Source organism: Taurulus bubalis (genome assembly GCF_910589615.1).
Source record: "Taurulus bubalis genome assembly, chromosome: 5".
NCBI classification, from domain to species: domain Eukaryota; kingdom Metazoa; phylum Chordata; class Actinopteri; order Perciformes; family Cottidae; genus Taurulus; species Taurulus bubalis.
In genome coordinates, this window is record NC_136593.1 from 503,666 (window position 1) to 519,147 (window position 15,482).

The 15,482-nt window shown below is 44.1% G+C and overlaps 3 protein-coding genes across 3 annotated transcripts in view; all 3 read right to left on the reverse strand.

The window, feature by feature from the left end:
* Positions 1-2,569: 2,569 nt before the first annotated feature.
* Positions 2,570-7,426, reverse strand: LOC306736751 (HLA class II histocompatibility antigen, DR alpha chain-like). Its single transcript, XM_079218413.1, has 4 exons — positions 7,264-7,426; positions 6,249-6,497; positions 5,426-5,704; positions 2,570-3,209 (listed from the first exon to the last, which is right to left on the reverse strand). The coding sequence occupies exons 1-4, from the start codon at positions 7,337-7,339 to the stop codon at positions 3,088-3,090; spliced, it is 726 nt and encodes a 241-aa protein (XP_079074539.1). The 5' UTR covers positions 7,340-7,426; the 3' UTR covers positions 2,570-3,087.
* Positions 7,427-11,115: 3,689 nt separating this feature from the next.
* On the reverse strand, positions 11,116-12,662 carry blcap (bladder cancer associated protein; the record flags this gene model as incomplete). The annotated part of the gene is made up of 2 exons (XM_079217840.1): positions 12,553-12,662; positions 11,116-11,574 (listed from the first exon to the last, which is right to left on the reverse strand). The coding sequence occupies exon 2, from the start codon at positions 11,377-11,379 to the stop codon at positions 11,116-11,118; it is 264 nt and encodes an 87-aa protein (XP_079073966.1). The 5' UTR covers positions 11,380-11,574; positions 12,553-12,662.
* A 1,715-nt stretch (positions 12,663-14,377) lies between these two features.
* The window catches only part of podxl2 (podocalyxin-like 2), a gene marked incomplete at its 5' end in the record, with an annotated part of 37,971 nt that continues 36,866 nt past the window's right edge, over positions 14,378-15,482 (reverse strand). The window contains 1 exon segment of the mRNA XM_079218148.1: positions 14,378-14,556. Within this exon segment, the coding sequence (XP_079074274.1) occupies positions 14,491-14,556 (66 nt within the window). The 3' untranslated portion in view covers positions 14,378-14,490.

Below are 15,482 nucleotides of genomic sequence, written 5' to 3' on the forward strand. Positions count from 1 at the left end.
TCTTCATGTATTGTCTGCAGATGTGCTGTCGTTTATGATAAATTCATCAGATTATCTGTGAGAATAGAATCCAGTCATTTATACTTAATTATTTATCATTTAATATTATTTTTCATTTTCATTTATTAGTTAACATTAGTTATTCATAATTCATTATTTATCATTTTGATTATTTATTATTATGTAGCATTGATTATTTATCGTTTGTCCATAATACTCTGATTATTTAATATTTACAGACAGCGTCCATCTTCCATAAAACCATTTGACCTCCAGCTGTTTGTCACTGATCTTTATGAATTATCATAATTACATTTCATTTAGCTGACGCTTTTATCCAAAGAGACTTACATGTTTGCTCTCTACACCGTAGTCATAGCAACGGGAGCAGTTAGGGGTTAAGAGTCTCAAGGACACAACGTCTTGGACTAGTGGAGCCGGGGCTCGAACCACCGACCACCCTAACCACTGAGCCACAGAAACCACCACATCATTGTTGTTACTTGTTTGTGTTTTCTGTATTTCTGTATTATTGACTCAATTATTCTAGCTCCAGATATTATGCCGTGTTCACACCGGACGGAAGTTGACTCGCGCGAGTAGAAAGAGGGCGTTCACACCAAACGCGAATTCGCGGCGCGACCAAAGGGGCGTGGCTTAGCTCTGTCGCTTGCCTCTGTGAGAGACAAGCGACGAAGCTTTCATTTCCGCTATCGACCATGGAATAAATAACCACTAGTTCTGCTTTGTACTTTTTGTGTAAACTCCACATATGTGGGAACATCAAACTCCATGGTGTCTGGGTTCATACTATTATCCGTAGTCCCACAACAGCGTCTCAATGAAGCCGCTGTCAGCGCTGGTTCAGGCGGAGCAGCAGCAGTTTCATTCAGAACCGGGGAGACGGCGGTGGTGACGGGCGGAGCTTCTCAACGCTGTATCTCAACGCTGATTGGCTGCCGCAACTTTGCGTCACGCGATTTCTCCGCCAGAGTTGGGAGAATTCAACTCACGCGAATTCGCGCCGCGTCCTTCGCTTTGTTCGCCCCAGGTCCAACGTTCTGTTCGCGCCGCCTCCAACGCGTCTATCTCGCCGCACATTCGCAAATTCGCGCCGCAGCGCGTCTGTGGATTGACTTTACATGTAAACTGGTCGCGCCGCAAATTCGCGTCGCGTCCAGTGTGAACACGGCACTACTGATTGGGTGGGTGGGTGCACGCGCGCACACACACACACGCACGCACTCCCGCACACAGCAGTTGCCGGTGTCGCTCCGGTGCCGTCCTTCAGTCGGCGGCGCGTCCTCCCTTCAGCAACAGCTCAGCAACCTTCTCATTCACACCTGTCCTTCCGCACCTGTTCATTCACACCTCACGTTGGCTCCTCCCTCTCCTTCTTCCTTCCCCCTTTTCTCTCCTAAACCCCGCCCCCACCTGGTCTGCTCACCAATGATCCCTGGTGAACCAAAATGACACCTGTGTACTAATTCCAGCAGGATATATATCTCACAGAGAGTTATTTAGCAACACTAACAATAATAATAATAATAATAATAATTATTATTATTATTATTATTAACCCCCAGGGCTACAATAATATAATATTAATTATAATATATATTCAAACAATAACCGGCACTGGACATCCTGATGCAACAATAAATCCTTATATCTTAAATCAACATTTAGGTTAAAAAATACAGTTCAGTCTTTACTGATATAAACACAACTACTCTCCTAATTATACATATATGTATATATAAATCTCTTATTTTTATATATTTAGTGCATGACACTGAACAGGTGAAATAAGACTGAACATCCAACGCTAAACATGAAGCTACTGTTTAGCTAGATTTAGCTTAGCATAGCTTAGTTTAGCATATCTTATTTTTGCTTAATTTACCTTAGCTTAATTTATTTGAGCTTATTTTAATTGAACATAGCCTAGCATGGCTTAGTTTAGTTTAGCATAGATTAACATAGTATAGCATAGTTTAATTTAGCTTAGCATAGAGTCCTACATTGTATCTGATTGTTTCATGAGAACAAGGGTTAGGGTTAGGGTTAACCCCCTAACCCTAACCCTCCCTCCCCTCTGGCAGGAGGCTGAGGTCCATCAGGACTAAGACCTCACGCCACACTAACAGTTTCTTCCCGTCGGCAGTCGGCTCATCAACAGAGTCGGGTTCCCCACTGACTGACTCTACCATCACAGGACTATTCTCTGACCATTTATTTTTATTCCTTTCTCTCCTCTTACCGGTCACTCCACTGCACACTTCATATTTAAACACTCATGCCACATACACTTAACTTTAACTTTAACACACACGTCACTTTAACATACACTTATATTAATATTATCTGTTGTCTGAGCACTTTATCCTTATCTGATTCAGACATCATTGCTCTGTTGCTGTCGTTGATTGTTGTTTGTCTCGTCTAATGTTTAATGTCTAATGTATGCACCTTCCGCCTAACTAAATTCCTCATTTGTGCAAACATTCCTGGCAATAAACGGTTTCTGATTCTGACAAACACTGAAGAGAATCAACAAACAGCAGAAAGTTTCATCTTTATTTTCATCTTCAGCTGTAACATGATGTCATTCCCTAAATGTAATAATTATTAAATGTTTATTAAAGTGCAGAATCAGCTTCTGTCTCTGAGGCGTCTTCAGAGGACACGTGGCATCAAGCTAACACGCTCCTTGTGCTCTGAGGCTGCTGATTGGTTCCTGAGACCCCGTGATGACATCACTGCTTCAGAGAGGATCTGATTGGCTGCTTTGACACTGGTCTGACTCCACATTTCATTTTAACTGAAGCTGTGAAGTTTAACTTTAAGAAGAAAAAACATCAAAGATTGATTATTAAAAGACACAGAAGTCAAAACTATTATAGTTAGAATTGAGAATTAAATGTGATCGGCCAATCAGAGCAGAGCTAGCTGATCATGGTTTCACCTCTATTTCAAAATAAGAGCACGCAGATATTCAAGATGAATTCATACAATAATAAGAATCAGAGATTAATTATTATTCTGGATTAGATGATGAAGATGATGATGAAGATGATGAAATCATCAGCTGCACTCGTTTCCTTTGATGAGGAAGAACGTTCCAGCAGCGACACCAAGAAGACCGACAGTCAGACCCAGTCCACAGAAGACCGCCGGTCCAACGCTGGGCTGAGGCTGCTGCACATCTGGAGACAGAGCAGAGACAATGAGCTTCATGTCCACATCTAGAGACAGACTTGAGGACATCTAGAGATAGACTTGAGGACATGAGGACATCTAGAGACAGACTTGAGGACATCTAGAGACAGACTTGAGGACATCTAGAGACAGACTTGAGGACTTGAGAACATCTAGAGACAGACTTGAGGACATCTAGAGACAGACTTGAGGACTTGAGGACATCTAGAGACAGACTTGAGGACATCTAGAGACAGACATGAGGACATCTGGAGACAGACTTGAGGACATCTAGAGACAGACTTGAGGACATCTGGAGACAGACTTGAGGACATCTAGAGACAGACTTGAGGACATCTGGAGACAGACTTGAGGACATCTAGAGACAGACTTGAGGACATCTGGAGACAGACTTGAGGACATCTAGAGACAGACTTGAGGACATCTAGAGACAGACATGAGGACATCTGGAGACAGACTTGAGGACATCTAGAGACAGACATGAGGACATCTGGAGACAGACTTGAGGACTTGAGGACATCTAGAGACAGACTTGAGGACATCTGGAGACAGACTTGAGGACATCTAGAGACAGACATGAGGACATCTGGAGACAGACTTGAGGACATCTAGAGACAGACTTGAGGACATCTGGAGACAGACTTGAGGACTTGAGGACATCTAGAGACATACTTGAAGACATGAGGACATCTAGAGACAGACTTGAGGACATGAGGACATCTAGAGACAGACTTGAGGACATCTGGAGACAGACTTGAGGACTTGAGGACATCTAGAGACAGACATGAGGACATCTGGAGACAGACATGAGGACATCTGGAGACAGACTTGAGGACTTGAGGACATCTAGAGACAGACTTGAGGACATGAGGACATCTGGAGACAGACTTGAGGACATTTGGAGACAGACTTGAGGACATCTGGAGACAGACATGAGGACATCTAGAGACAGACTTGAGGACATGAGGACATCTGGAGACAGACTTGAGGACATCTAGAGACAGACTTGAGGACATGAGGACATCTGGAGACAGACTTGAGGACATCTGGAGACAGACATGAGGACATCTGGAGACAGACTTGAGGACATCTGGAGACAGACTTGAGGACATGAGGACATCTAGAGACAGACTTGAGGACATCTGGAGACAGACTTGAGGACTTGAGGACATCTAGAGACAGACTTGAAGACATCTGGAGACAGACTTGAGGACATCTAGAGACAGACTTGAAGACATCTAGAGACAGACTTGAAGACATCTAGAGACAGACATGAGGACTTGAGAACATCTAGAGACAGACTTGAGGACATCTGGAGACAGACTTGAGGACATGAGGACATCTGGAGACAGACATGAGGACATCTGGAGACAGACTTGAGGACATCTGGAGACAGACTTGAGGACTTGAGGACATCTAGAGACAGACTTGAGGACATGAGGACATCTGGAGACAGACTTGAGGACATTTGGAGACAGACTTGAGGACATCTGGAGACAGACATGAGGACATCTAGAGACAGACTTGAGGACATGAGGACATCTGGAGACAGACTTGAGGACATCTAGAGACAGACTTGAGGACATGAGGACATCTGGAGACAGACTTGAGGACATCTGGAGACAGACATGAGGACATCTGGAGACAGACTTGAGGACATCTGGAGACAGACTTGAGGACATGAGGACATCTAGAGACAGACTTGAGGACATCTGGAGACAGACTTGAGGACTTGAGGACATCTAGAGACAGACTTGAAGACATCTAGAGACAGACTTGAAGACATCTAGAGACAGACATGAGGACATCTGGAGACAGACTTGAGGACATCTAGAGACATACTTGAGGACATGAGGACATCTGGAGACAGACATGAGGACATCTGGAGACAGACTTGAGGACATGAGGACATCTGGAGACAGACTTGAGGACATCTGGAGACAGACTTGAGGACATGAGGACATCTGGAGACAGACATGAGGACATCTGGAGACAGACTTGAGGACATCTAGAGACAGACATGAGGACATCTGGAGACAGACTTGAGGACATCTGGAGACAGACATGAGGACATCTGGAGACAGACTTGAGGACATGAGGACATCTGGAGACAGACTTGAGGACATCTGGAGACAGACTTAAGGGACATCTGGAGACAGACTTGAGGACATCTGGAGACAGACTTGAGGACATGAGGACTCACCCCAGAGGCGGGTCTGCTCCAGGCCCAGGTGCGTCACCATGCAGCCGTAGATGTCTCCCAGACGAGGGATGAACTCCAGTCTGGAGAACTGGTTGAAGGTTCCGTCTTTGTTGGGGAAGGGAACGTTGGTGCTGGTTCCTTCAGTGACGTTCTGCTGGTTCCTCGTCCAGGAGAACCTCACTGGAGCAGGATAGAACCCAGTCACATGACAGATGAGGACGTTCTTCTCTCCGGGTTCCACCTCGTCTCTGGAGTACATGATCGGACTGGAAGGAGGATCTGAACATATGAAGGATCATCAGATAAAGTCATGCTTTAAGTTTTATCTGTTGACTTAAAGTAAAGCAGTAAACAAACTGCTTGTTGTTGTTGTTTTAATCAACAATAAATATCTCAAATCTAAGTTTGGTCCAAAGTGTAAATACAAAAGAAAACAAATATCAGTGAAATGAACCAAACGATTTAAAGGTAACAAACAATTAAATCATTCTTGATGCTGTTATTTATGTTTATGTTGCATGAAGTTTATTTTATTGACAACAGAAAGTCAGACGATGAGAGTTTAAACAGCTGAAGACACATTAAACATATTATACACATATATACAGTATATATATATATATATATATATATATATATATATATATATATATATATATATATATATATATACTGCATATAGTATATATAAAATGTATACAGTATATATATATATATACTGTATATACTGTATATAGTATATATACTGTATATAGTATATATAAAATGTATATATATATATATATATAGACCCAGTATAAAAGTATAAAGTGTTGGTCGTTACCTCGCTCCAGTGGGAAGTCCTTGTAGGCTTTACGATTAATTTCCAGGTTCTGTTTGCAGATCTGTAGATCAGCCACAGCGTGTTCATAAACTCCTTCTTCATAGGTGATGGGATCTATGAAACTGGGCTGAGGCTCAACTCCTGTCTTCTGCTTGAAGTCTGCAAACCAAACCTCTTCACCTTCCAGACCGTACATTTCCTCTCCATCAGAGTCTGAACATCCACCGATAGCAATGTCTTCATGTAGAACTGGAGAGGAAACACAAGGTTCAGCTGTTTGTTGTTCAGACTGCTAGTAAACAAGCTGTTTGTTGTTCAGACTGTTAGTAAACAAGCTGTTTGTTGTTCAGACTGTTAGTAAACAAGCTGTTTGTTGTTCAGGCTGTTAGTAAACAAGCTGTTTGTTGTTCAGACTGCTAGTAAACAAGCTGTTTGTTGTTCAGACTGCTAGTAAACAAGCTGTTTGTTGTTCAGACTGCTAGTAAACAAGTTGTTTGTTGTTCAGACTGTTAGTAAACAAGCTGTTTGTTGTTCAGACTGCTAGTAAACAAGCTGTTTGTTGTTCAGACTGCTCGTAAACAAGCTGTTTGTTGCTCTGGCTGTTAGTAAACAAGCTGTTTGTTGTTCAGACTGCTAGTAAACAAGCTGTTTGTTGTTCAGACTGTTAGTAAACAAGCTGTTTGTTGCTCTGGCTGTTAGTAAACAAGCTGTTTGTTGTTCAGACTGCTAGTAAACAAGTTGTTTGTTGTTCAGACTGTTAGTAAACAAGCTGTTTGTTGTTCAGACTGTTAGTAAACAAGTTGTTTGTTGTTCAGACTGTTAGTAAACAAGCTGTTTGTTGTTCAGGCTGTTAGTAAACAAGCTGTTTGTTGTTCAGACTGTTAGTAAACAAGTTGTTTGTTGTTCAGACTGTTAGTAAACAAGTTGTTTGTTGTTCAGACTGTTAGTAAACAAGCTGTTTGTTGTTTGTTGTTCAGAAGTTGAAACTTGAGTTTAAAGTGAGACAGAAACTGACCTTCAGCTGAATCACAGAGGACACCGGAGAGGACCACCATCATCATCATCATCATCATCATCACCATCTTCATCATCTTCAGCTTTCCGTGGACCTGAACCCTCTGTAGACCTGAACCCTCTGAGACTGTAGACCTGAACCCTCTGTAGACCTGAACCCTCTGTAGACCTGAACCCTCTGAGACTGTAGACCTGAACCCTCTGAGACTGTAGACCTGAACCCTCTGTAGACCTGAACCCTCTGAGACCTGAACCCTCTGAGACTGTAGACCTGAACCCTCTGTAGACCTGAACCCTCTGAGACTGTAGACCTGAACCCTCTGAGACTGTAGACCTGAACCCTCTGTAGACCTGAACCCTCTGAGACTGTAGACCTGAACCCTCTGAGACCTGAACCGTCTGAAGAGGAAACTCCAGCAGCAGCTGAACTCTGACACACAGCAGCCAATGAGAGAGCAGAGCTGTTGTGACATCATCTGTTTCCAGGTAGAGACTGCTGCTGCTCACATGAACTTTAACATGAAGACATGAGGACAGTGGAGATCAATCAATAATCAATACTGTATTATGGAGGCTTTTCAAAATAAAGCTCATTGTCTCATGTGAAACTTGTTGAGTTTTTCAGACTAAAGTTTCATCTTCAACATGAAAGAATTTACTGGAGGATTATTTTAATGAATCAATATAAAATATGAAGTAGATTTATAAAAAAAGTTAATTTATTATTTGCAAAATCAAACAAATCACTCAAATGTATTTAAAATGTGAAACAGTGATTGACAGAGGAAGAGTCTCTGTTCAGAGGATCTTTGTCTCACAACAGTTCAGTTAGAACATCTGATGTTCTGTAGTTAGAACATATGTTGTTCTGTAGTTAGAACATATGTTGTTCTGTAGTTAGAACATATGTTGTTCTGTAGTTAGAACATCTGATGTTCTGTAGTTAGAACATATGTTGTTCTGTAGTTAGAACATCTGATGTTCTGTAGTTAGAACATATGTTGTTCTGTAGTTAGAACATATGTTGTTCTGTAGTTAGAACATCTGATGTTCTGTAGTTAGAACATATGTTGTTCTGTAGTTAGAACATATGTTGTTCTGTAGTTAGAACATATGTTGTTCTGTAGTTAGAACATATGATGTTCTGTAGTTAGAACATATGTTGTTCTGTAGTTAGAACATATGTTGCTCTGTAGTTAGAACATATGTTGCTCTGTAGTTAGAACATATGTTGCTCTGTAGTTAGAACATATGTTGCTCTGTAGTTAGAACATATGTTGCTCTGTAGTTAGAACATATGTTGCTCTGTAGTTAGAACATATGTTGCTCTGTAGTTAGAACATATGTTGTTCTGTAGTTAGAACATATGTTGCTCTGTAGTTAGAACATATGTTGTTCTGTAGTTAGAACATATGTTGTTCTGTAGTTAGAACATATGTTGTTCTGTAGTTAGAACATATGTTGTTCTGTAGTTAGAACATATGTTGTTCTGTAGTTAGAACATCTAAACTGCAGAACATCTGTTGTTCAGAAAAATAAATGAAACTCCTCGCAGCCCTTTAAGCTCTAAACAGAAAACCCTCGTTGTCTCGCTATGCGTTGAAAATAGTTTGTCCTTCATCTCTTGAGCCAAAACACACCTGCTGTGCTCAGGTGACGTCTATAGAGGCAACGGCCCTGACATCATCATCATCATCATCATCATCATCATCAAATCAAACATACAAACCACAAATCATATAATGGGTTCTACCCTCCGGCCCCTAATGGACCGGTACAGGTATATTCATACATTCATTCATGAGAAGCCTTTTCTTAAGAGTCCTGTGTGACAATATTCAAGATTGTCACGTGTCCATAGAATTTAAAAAATAGGCCAGGAGTTATGTGGTGATCTTTCATCGATGATCAGCACTATGTCTCCATGCTGTAGATTCTTTTTGATCTTATTCCATTTCTGTCTCTTGTAGCAATGCAGGTACTCTCATGTCCAGCGGCTCCAGGAGATCATGTGATGGAAACATGTGAAAGAACAAAGATTCCCCACGAGGAGGAAGTCGAGCTGCTAAAGAAACATGGACTCTGCTTCGCTGCTTGGTCAAAGGTCACATGAGTAAAGAATGCAAGAAACGGCTCACGTGTCGGTCCTGTGAGAAGAAACACCCCACGGTCTTACAAATAGAGATCTTTACTCCAGGAAACACCCCACGGTCTTACAAATAGAGATCTATGCTCCAGGAAACACCCCACGGTCTTACAAATAGAGATCTTTACTCCAGGAAACACCCCACGGTCTTACAAATAGAGATCTATGCTCCAGGAAACACCGGGCCAGCAGCTGAGCAGGATTCACACACCAGCAATGACGATGGTGTCATCAGCGGCACAAACTGGGACAGAACCACAGACTAGTCAGCAGTTCCTGTAACGATGAAGACATGAAGGCAGCTGAACACAACATTCATTTCCTTTCTTTCGAGGTCGTTGTGCATTCATCCTCTCACCACAGAAACAGGCCGGTGCTGCCCTCTGCTGGCTGAGTGAGTGAACTGTGAGGCTACAGAACAGACTGGGACCTCTCTACTGGGACCTCTCTACTGGGACCGCTCTACTGGGACCTCTCTACTGGGACCTCTCTACTGGGACCTCTCTACTGGGACCTCTCTACTGGGAGCTCTCTACTGGGACATCTCTACTGGGAGCTCTCTACTGGGAGCTCTCTACTAGGACATCTCTACTGGGAGCTCTCTACTGGGAGCTCTCTACTGGGAGCTCTCTACTGGGAGCTCTCTACTAGGACATCTCTACTGGGACCTCTCTACTGGGACCTCTCTACTGGGACCTCTCTACTAGGACATCTCTACTGGGAGCTCTCTACTGGGACCTGGTTCAGGTTTATAGTTAGGACTACATGGTTATCAATCATATTAAAGTCTTGAAATATCAGTTTGACATGTTGAGAAAAAAAACTTTATTTAAATTAAAACCAAAGCAATAATGCAGCAGTGAGCATGTTCAGCAGTGCAACAGGACACACACACACACACACACACACACACACACACACACACACACACACTTTTGTTTTTAATTAATATGTGTTTATGAACTTAATGCTTGAAAAAGAAAAGATAAAGACAACAACCCATGCGTGAGAAAAACAAACTAACAAAAACCATCAAAGAAGAAACCAGTTCAGATTGTGAGGAGGAAGAGGAGGAGGAGGAAGAGGAGGAGGAGGAAGAGGAGGAGTTATTCACAGCGTCGTCATCGATTGTCTGCGTCACCTCGGGGGAGGAGCTTAACTCTTGAACACTCGGTGGGGTACAAAGTCTGTCAACAACACGGAGAAACAAACATGGCCGCCAGAGAAGCTCTCAGCGTTTTGGCCGTTTGAGGAGGAAACGCTCCCCAGGAACGCTGGAGGTGAAGGAGGGCCAGAGAGGAACCAGAACACTGGACCGGGGCCAGAGAGGAACCAGAACACTGGACCGGGGCCAGAGAGGAACCAGAACACTGGACCGGGACGACGAGGGTGTGTGTTTACTGTTAGCGGGTCTCCGACCACCTCCTGGTCAGGCCGTCAAACACAACCCCAAAAACCCCAAAGGCCGATAACCCATAACCCCCAAAGCCATAACCCCCAAAGCCCCATAACCCCCAAACCCATAACCCCCAAAGCCATAACCCCCAAAGTCCCATAACCCCCAAAGTCCCATAACCCCCAAACCCATAACCCCCAAACCCCCGACTCCGTGCCCTGAGCCCCCCACAAGTGCAGCCGTTGCCCCCTGACAGCATGTTACCCTCCAGCAAAGCCTCGCCCCCCGTCCCCCACACGTATTTTGAACCCCTAGGTCCCGACGATGGCCGGGTCGTGGGCGGCGTCCGGCAGCGCGGCGTCCTGGCAGTGGTACAGGAAGCAGTTGCCCCAGCAGCTGTAGCAGATGAGGAAGAGGGCGGCGAGGAAGACCAAGGCGCAGATGGTGCAGGGCTTCCTCTCCAGCAGGAAGCTGAGCAGGTAGAAGCCCATGAACATGGAGTGGTTGAACCACAGCGCCGGGTTCAGCGGTTTGGGGATGAGCAGCACCGGAAGCAGCCACTGGAGGCAGTACATGGCGCCTGGGCCTCTGGGGCAGGGGCCTCTGGGGGCCCGGCGGGTCGGGGTCTCTGGGGTCCCGGCGGGTCGGGCTCTCTGCAGGAGGAGGCCGGCCTTAGCGGGCCGTGAGATGTGGGAGGGTCGTCCTACTCGGCAGCGCCGGGGTGACGGAGGAGAGGTCAGAGGTCGCTGTTGTCAGGTTATACCTGGAGACTGCAGAGGACAGAGAGGAAGGAATTACTGTGGTGGGCCTGTTTCACCTTTAGAAGCTCTTATTTACAGCCTGTTTCACCTTTAGAAGCTCTTATTTACAGCCTGTTTTACCATTAGCTCTTATTTACAGCCTGTTTTACCATTAGCTCTTATTTACAGCCTGTTTCACCTTTAGAAGCTCTTATTTACAGCCTGTTTTACCATTAGCTCTTATTTACAGCCTGTTTTACCATTAGCTCTTATTTACAGCCTGTTTTACCATTAGCTCTTATTTACAGCCTGTTTCACCTTTAGAAGCTCTTATTTACAGCCTGTTTCACCTTTAGAAGCTCTTATTTACAGCCTGTTTTACCATTAGCTCTTATTTACAGCCTGTTTTACCATTAGCTCTTATTTACAGCCTGTTTTACCATTAGCTCTTATTTACAGCCTGTTTCATCATTAGCTCTTATTTACAGCCTGTTTTACCATTAGCTCTTATTTACAGCCTGTTTCATCATTAGCTCTTATTTACAGCCTGGTTTACCATTAGCTCTTATTTACAGCCTGTTTTCTCATCATTAGCTCTTATTTACAGCCTGTTTTCTCATCATTAGCTCTTATTTATAGCCTGTTTCATCATTAGCTCTTATTTACAGCCTGTTTTCTCATCATTAGCTCTTATTTACAGCCTGTTTTCTCATCATTAGCTCTTATTTACAGCCTGTTTTCTCATCATTAGCTCTTATTTACAGCCTGTTTTCTCATCATTAGCTCTTATTTACAGCCTGTTTTACCATTAGCTCTTATTTACAGCCTGTTTTACTATAAACCAACAGACTGAAGCACAGCACGCTAGCCTAGCCTAGCCTAGCTTAGCCTAGCCTCCAGTACAAAGGTGCCTAAACGTGCCTATGACGTCACGCCGCGCACAGAGCCTCGCGCCTCGTTGGGCTCGTGCTCGGAGTCGTAACGTCTTCGTAGAGAAAGTGAACCCACCTGACATGTTTCATGTTTCGGGCTCGTGTTCCTTCAGCAGCTGACTGCGCACGTAGCATGCTGGCTAGCTAACTAGCTAACGAGCGGGCAGCTCGAAGGACCCCTGGTGCAGCGCTGAGGCAGCCGGCGCGCCGCCTGAACACATGTCACTTCCTCCAGCAACGCGCCACGCGGGAGGAAGCTCTCAGACCCGTCATTCAGGAGAGTACTGCGACCACACGGAGTACTACTGCGTTATCATGAACGATATATTACATCGAGGTACTTTAGCAGTTCTCGAGGAAGCGGTATCCCAGTGTACGTGTCTGGGGCTTTTATTGTGAAGGAGAAAACGGAAGAAGAAAAGGTGGAGAAATATATATATATATACATATATTACTCGTGTATTATTGTAAACATGGGATTTTTCATGTAACAATTATTTTTTGCAAACTACTGAATCATCAAAATAATCTTAAATGTTTTGTTGGACTGATCATTTCAGCTCTACTTGTTCAATTACACATATTGTCCTCTAAATTGTTGTAGAGATGCAACGTTTTATGTGTGTGTGTGTGTGTGTGTGTGTGTGTGTGTGTGTGTGTGTGTTTATCTGAAGCTTTCAGGGTTGAAGGAGCCAGAAAAGAGAAATAAATCACATTCAACATTGTTCAAACTTTATTTCTCCCATTTAGCTCATGACAGACAGAACGGTGATCAAAATGTAAATAAACACAAACATTCTGGAAAGTAAACCCAGCCTCTGGTTCCGTGCAGCTGCAGCTCAAAGCCTGCTGCTGCGCACTAGCATCACCGCTAACACACCAGACTGAACAGCACCAGAGTTCAACGATCAGTCTAAAGTCTATAGTCTGACATGAACGTATTGACTCGGACTTGAACGTATTGACTCGGACATGGACGTATTGACTCATATTGACTCTGACATGAACGTATTGACTCGGACATGAACGTATTGACTCTGACATGAACGTATTGACTCTGACATGAACGTATTGACTCTGACATGAACGTATTGACTCGGACATGAACGTATTGACTCATATTGACTCTGACATGAACGTATTGACTCTGACATGAACATATGACTTGATTAAAGCGACTCAGACCAAATCCCTTTCCATGAACACACCAAAGACTTGGACTTGGGTTTGATGACTTGAGCCTGCCTCTGGTGATGTCATGCTAACCGTTGCCCATGTGTCACTGATCAAGAGTTCGCCAGCAGCCATTCCAACACGATTAAAAGCACATCAGCGAACGCAGCATCGCATGCTGTAGCGCGGTAAACATGCTCAGCCTTACGTGAACCTGTGATCTACTCTCCGTACATACGCTCAACACGAAGCAGCATTTCATGACGACTCTGAGTCACGGGACTCTGGGACTTCAGCATATTATTCATTACACTTTGAGTTTCTTCCAGTGGCGAAAGAAGTGGAATGAAGAGAAATACTCCCAAAAATACTTACATTCAAAGTATTACTTACGCAAAAGTACAATGATGAAGCGTAACATTCATGTGTTTTAGGTTATTGCATCATTACTGCTGCACCAACGAGTGAACATCATGTAACCGCTGCTCTGTAGCTGGAGACAGGAGAGGAATACTTATATACTCATCTGCAGCAATGATGAGATTTGTACATTAACTTCTAGCTTTCAGATAAACCAACGCTTGAGCAAATGTACTTGGTTACATTCAGAGCACCCAGTCTGCTGCTGTTGGAGTCACAGAAGCGATGTCGTGACTCCATTCAGGCGCTGAGGAGGAGGAGGTGCTGAACTCGTCTTCAGGGAGAAAGCTGGAAGCGTGAGGCGCTCTCACATCATGCAGCTCACGAGTCTTCATGACCACCACCTCCTCCTCCCTCTAGGCTCCGCCTCTCATCAGTCTATCCAAGACCTTCACAGCCCGTCTCCTCTTCCTCTTCATCATCACAGATGTGTGTCCTGCTCCTCCTCCTCCTCTTCCTCTTCCGTCGCTGCTTGATTGACGAACACCTGAAGAGAGGCAAGCGAAGGAGAGGAAGATGAAGCCGAACATCAGACCTATATCCAACAGTTCTATCTGGACCTGGGTCCTGGTTTCAATATTGAGGACCCTATTGAAATTCTAAAGACATAATTAGGCTCATATTTGGGGTATTTGTCATACTCCCAAACTCAAATTTGTCAAATTTATGCGATCGACTTCAATTCTGTTCAAGGATGATCTCAAGACCCTTATGATCTTAAGTTGTGTTATTGGTGAGTTTTCGGTGAACGGCCTCGACGTGGCGTGGACCCAAAGACACACCCACTTTGTGCTGTTCGCTGTGTTATAGGAAGCTGTTGTAACTCCAACATGCATGATGCAATCCGCCCCAAACTCCTCATGCATGATGCAATCCGCCCCAAACTCCTCATGTATGATGCAATCCGCCCCAAACTCCTCATACATGATGCAATCCGCCCCAAACTCCTCATACATGATGCAATCCGCCCCAAACTCCTCATGCATGATGCAATCCGCCCCCAACTCCTCATACATGATGCAATCCGCCCCAAACTCCTCATGCATGATGCCGGTCCAGGCCTGAGCACATGTACATGAAGAAATGTTCACATTGTCATAGCGCCACCTACTGGCCAAATAAAAACACATGCTTTATACTATGATGCATTACTCCTTGTTTAGTGGCTTGTGATGCTCAAAAACTCATGCAACTCCCTACACATGTCACATGTTTCCTCACTAAACAAGCTCTTGTAACTCCACTGGACTTCCTCCAATCTGCCCCAAACTTGTCGTGCTTGCTAAAGGTCACGGCCTGAGGATATCTACTGGTGAAAGTAGATCAGCATTAGGTGACAAACGGCATCAGATTCACGAGGGAAAAGATCGTCCGACTGGTGGGCGAACGCTCTCGGTCGGACGAGCCGGCAAA